This window comes from Pistacia vera, unplaced genomic scaffold (assembly GCF_008641045.1).
Source record: "Pistacia vera cultivar Batoury unplaced genomic scaffold, PisVer_v2 Contig342, whole genome shotgun sequence".
NCBI lineage: Eukaryota > Viridiplantae > Streptophyta > Magnoliopsida > Sapindales > Anacardiaceae > Pistacia > Pistacia vera.
The window spans coordinates 213,577-216,591 of record NW_022196160.1 but is presented as its reverse complement, the minus strand read 5'-3'; the positions used below and the strand labels follow the sequence as shown (position 1 = coordinate 216,591).

General features: G+C 39.3%; 1 protein-coding gene across 1 annotated transcript; it reads right to left on the bottom strand.

The window, feature by feature from the left end:
- Positions 1-1,745: 1,745 nt before the first annotated feature.
- Positions 1,746-2,621, bottom strand: LOC116138591 (extensin-2-like). The gene has a single exon (XM_031424303.1). It carries the CDS (start codon positions 2,619-2,621, stop codon positions 1,746-1,748), a length of 876 nt encoding a protein of 291 aa, XP_031280163.1.
- Between the last annotated feature and the right edge of the window lie 394 nt (positions 2,622-3,015).

Here is a 3,015-nt window from a genome sequence, read left to right as displayed (position 1 = left end):
AATTGGAAAGCATTTTTTCCTTATATGAGAACAGGTACAATGGAAGTGGAAGTGGAACGTTTAAGAGAGATGATTAGGACCCTGATGCAGACCTCTGTCAAGGATTGAGCAATTGGACGTATATAGGACATGGTGGAAGTAGCAGCTCCAGCTCGTACATACAGGGACCAAATGAACTGAATTGCTACCTACAAGTAGACCTGTCCTACATGACGATAAAGGAGAAAAGTGACATGGATATTCTTTAATGGTGGAACCAACATGAAAGTCTATTCCCCATTGTAGCCCAAATGGCACGTGACATTTTATCTATGCCGGTTTCTACAATTGCATCCGAGTCAACATTTTCAACAAGTGGCCAGATTGTTGAAGACAGAAGATGTTCTTTAACCGATGAGATGATTGAAGTGATAACGTGTTTACGAGGTTGGACTTATGCAGAATGAAGACTACAATAGCACCCTGAAGATCTCAAACTCTTAAGGAATACAGATTTTAATGATTTAAATATTGTTGATGATGAAGATGAATAATTTAATAAAAAAAATTATTTAATTGTTTATTTGTGAAGCGTGAATGTTTGAATATTACATTTATGTTAAAATTAACTATTAATTAATTTATTATTTTATTATTTTTTAAAATTAATTAAACTTTTAGAAACTTACTAATCTACCCCTGAAAATTACTAAAACCCCCTACAGAATTTCATTTCGCCCCTAAAATATAAAAAAAGATAAAGAGGGAAAAAGAAATTTTGCAGGCCCATAGGACCGGTCCTAGGCCCATAGGACAGGTCCTAGGGACCGGTCCGGGTCCTAAAATTGCTCATGGGTCCCAAGCCGATGAGCGACTGGTCCCAAACGGGACCAATCCCAAAAGGACCAGTCCCAAACGGGCTTAGGCTTGGGCTTGCTTGGGACTGGCCCTTGACCACCTCTAGATCTCGGTAATATTTCAGCTTATCAAATTTGTGCGTAAAATTTGTTTTAATGCTTTTATTATAAAATTTTTTACATATAAGTTATGCTTAGCTAAATGTTGTATAGATGGATCAGTTTCTTGTCGTGGCAGAAACTAAGAGCTTGAAACACCTTTGAGTTGTGGGTACATGACTTAAGTTTAAGGAAATGAGGTTGTGGGGGAGGTAACGGTGGAGACTTGTAAATATATGTTGAGTATACAACTTTAGTTTCACTTAAAATTATGAACTTTGTGTTTAATATTTCGAAAGTAGAAAGGAGAGCTAATCAAATATCAAATTGTTGCGCGTCCTGAATTTTGTTTTGATGCTACTAAAAAATTGATCGCTTATAGGTTCTCACGTGTTTAGAGTATTGATAATATATCACATCTAAAGTTTAGTTTTCAATCATCTTAATTTATAATAATCTGTCAATTATAACTAGTTTACTAATTAGTCCTATCCATATGCATGCACGAAGTCTTATTCAGTGAACAACAATTAATACAAAAGTTAATATACTATATATAAACAACAATTAATATAAAAGTTTAATTATTTCTGGAATAAGAAGCTGTGTATATAAAGTACATGTAAATAGTAAAATGCTGTAAAGGAGTATACAACAATGTCTTCTTTTAAGATTGTTATTTGTCTGACCAACAGAGCGATGGCTTAAATCATGCAAATCTGCCTCCAAAATGTAGTCGACAAATATTGTCTGTCAACATGGTGGATTGATGAAGTGGACTTGCTCCGAGTGGAAACAATGACTTGATTACTAAACCTTGGGAGGTGGTGGGGAGTTGTAGTAATAAGGTGGTGGTGATTTGTAATAGTAGGGAGGAGGAGGTGAAGGAGATGGTGGAGGAGGAGATTTATAGGAGTAAGGAGGTGGAGGTGATGGGGATGGAGGAGGTGGGGACTTGTAGACATAAGGACGAGGAGGTGATGGATAAGGAGGTGAAGGTGGTGGAGATCTATAGACATATGGAGGAGGTGGAGATGGAGATGGAGGTGGGGGCGACTTATAAACATATGGAGGAGGCGGGCACGGAGATGGAGGAGGAGGAGGAGGTGATGGGGATGGTGGAGAAGGAGACTTGTAAACATATGAAGAAGGTGGTGAGGGAGATGGAGGTGGGGGAGACTTGTAAATATAAGGAGGTGGAGGTGAAGGAGAAGGTGGTGGCGGCGACTTGTAGACATATGGAGGAGGTGGTGGAGGCGAGGGTGGTGGCGGGGACTTGTAAACATAAGGAGGAGGAGGAGATGGTGATGGAGGTGGCAGTGACTTGTAAACATATGGAGGAGGTGGTGAAGGAGAAGGTGGCGGCGGCGACTTGTACACGTATGGAGGAGGTGGTGAAGGAGAAGGTGGTGGCGGGGAGTTGTAAACATACGGAGGAGGAGGTGATGGCGATGGCGGAGGAGGTGGAGGGGATGGAGAATTTTGTGGTGGTTTGTATACATAAGGAGATTTGTGAGGGTAAGAATTTGGTGGCTTGTAAGATTGAGAAGGCGGCGACTTGAAAACATACGGTGTCGTTCCACGTGGTGAGTCATAAGTGGGAGCCTTGTAGGCAGCAGCCACATTAGAGGCCACAAGGCACAATGCCAAGGCACACACTAGAAGATGAGGCCAAATCCTTGCCATTTTGGCTACTCTAAATTCTTCTTCTCTCTATAAGAAATTAAAGGGCAAGTTTTGAATGAAAACAACAGAGAATGATGAAGTTTATATAGTGATTTCTTCAAGCTTTAAATCAATTCTTTAATGGTGCATACATGAAGTTTCCTGCCTTTGACAAGCTCATGTTACATATTTTAAGTAATATATATAATATGTTGACAAAAATACATAGTGGGAACCCAACTGCCTTTACAAATGTCTCCATTCACATTCTACAACTAGTACAAGTTCCTAATTGAAGCGGTCAGTTTTATACTACAAGAACAATTCTATCACATTAATAGAAATATTTACCGCGAGTCTTCTATAGTTTTGTGTCCGAAAATTTACTTTCTAGAGCTTTTAAATATCTGATTAG

Excerpts from the sequence above, each read along its gene's own strand:
- LOC116138591 (XM_031424303.1), bottom strand. The coding sequence starts at position 2,621 with ATGGCAAGGATTTGGCCTCATCTTCTAGTGTGTGCCTTGGCATTGTGC.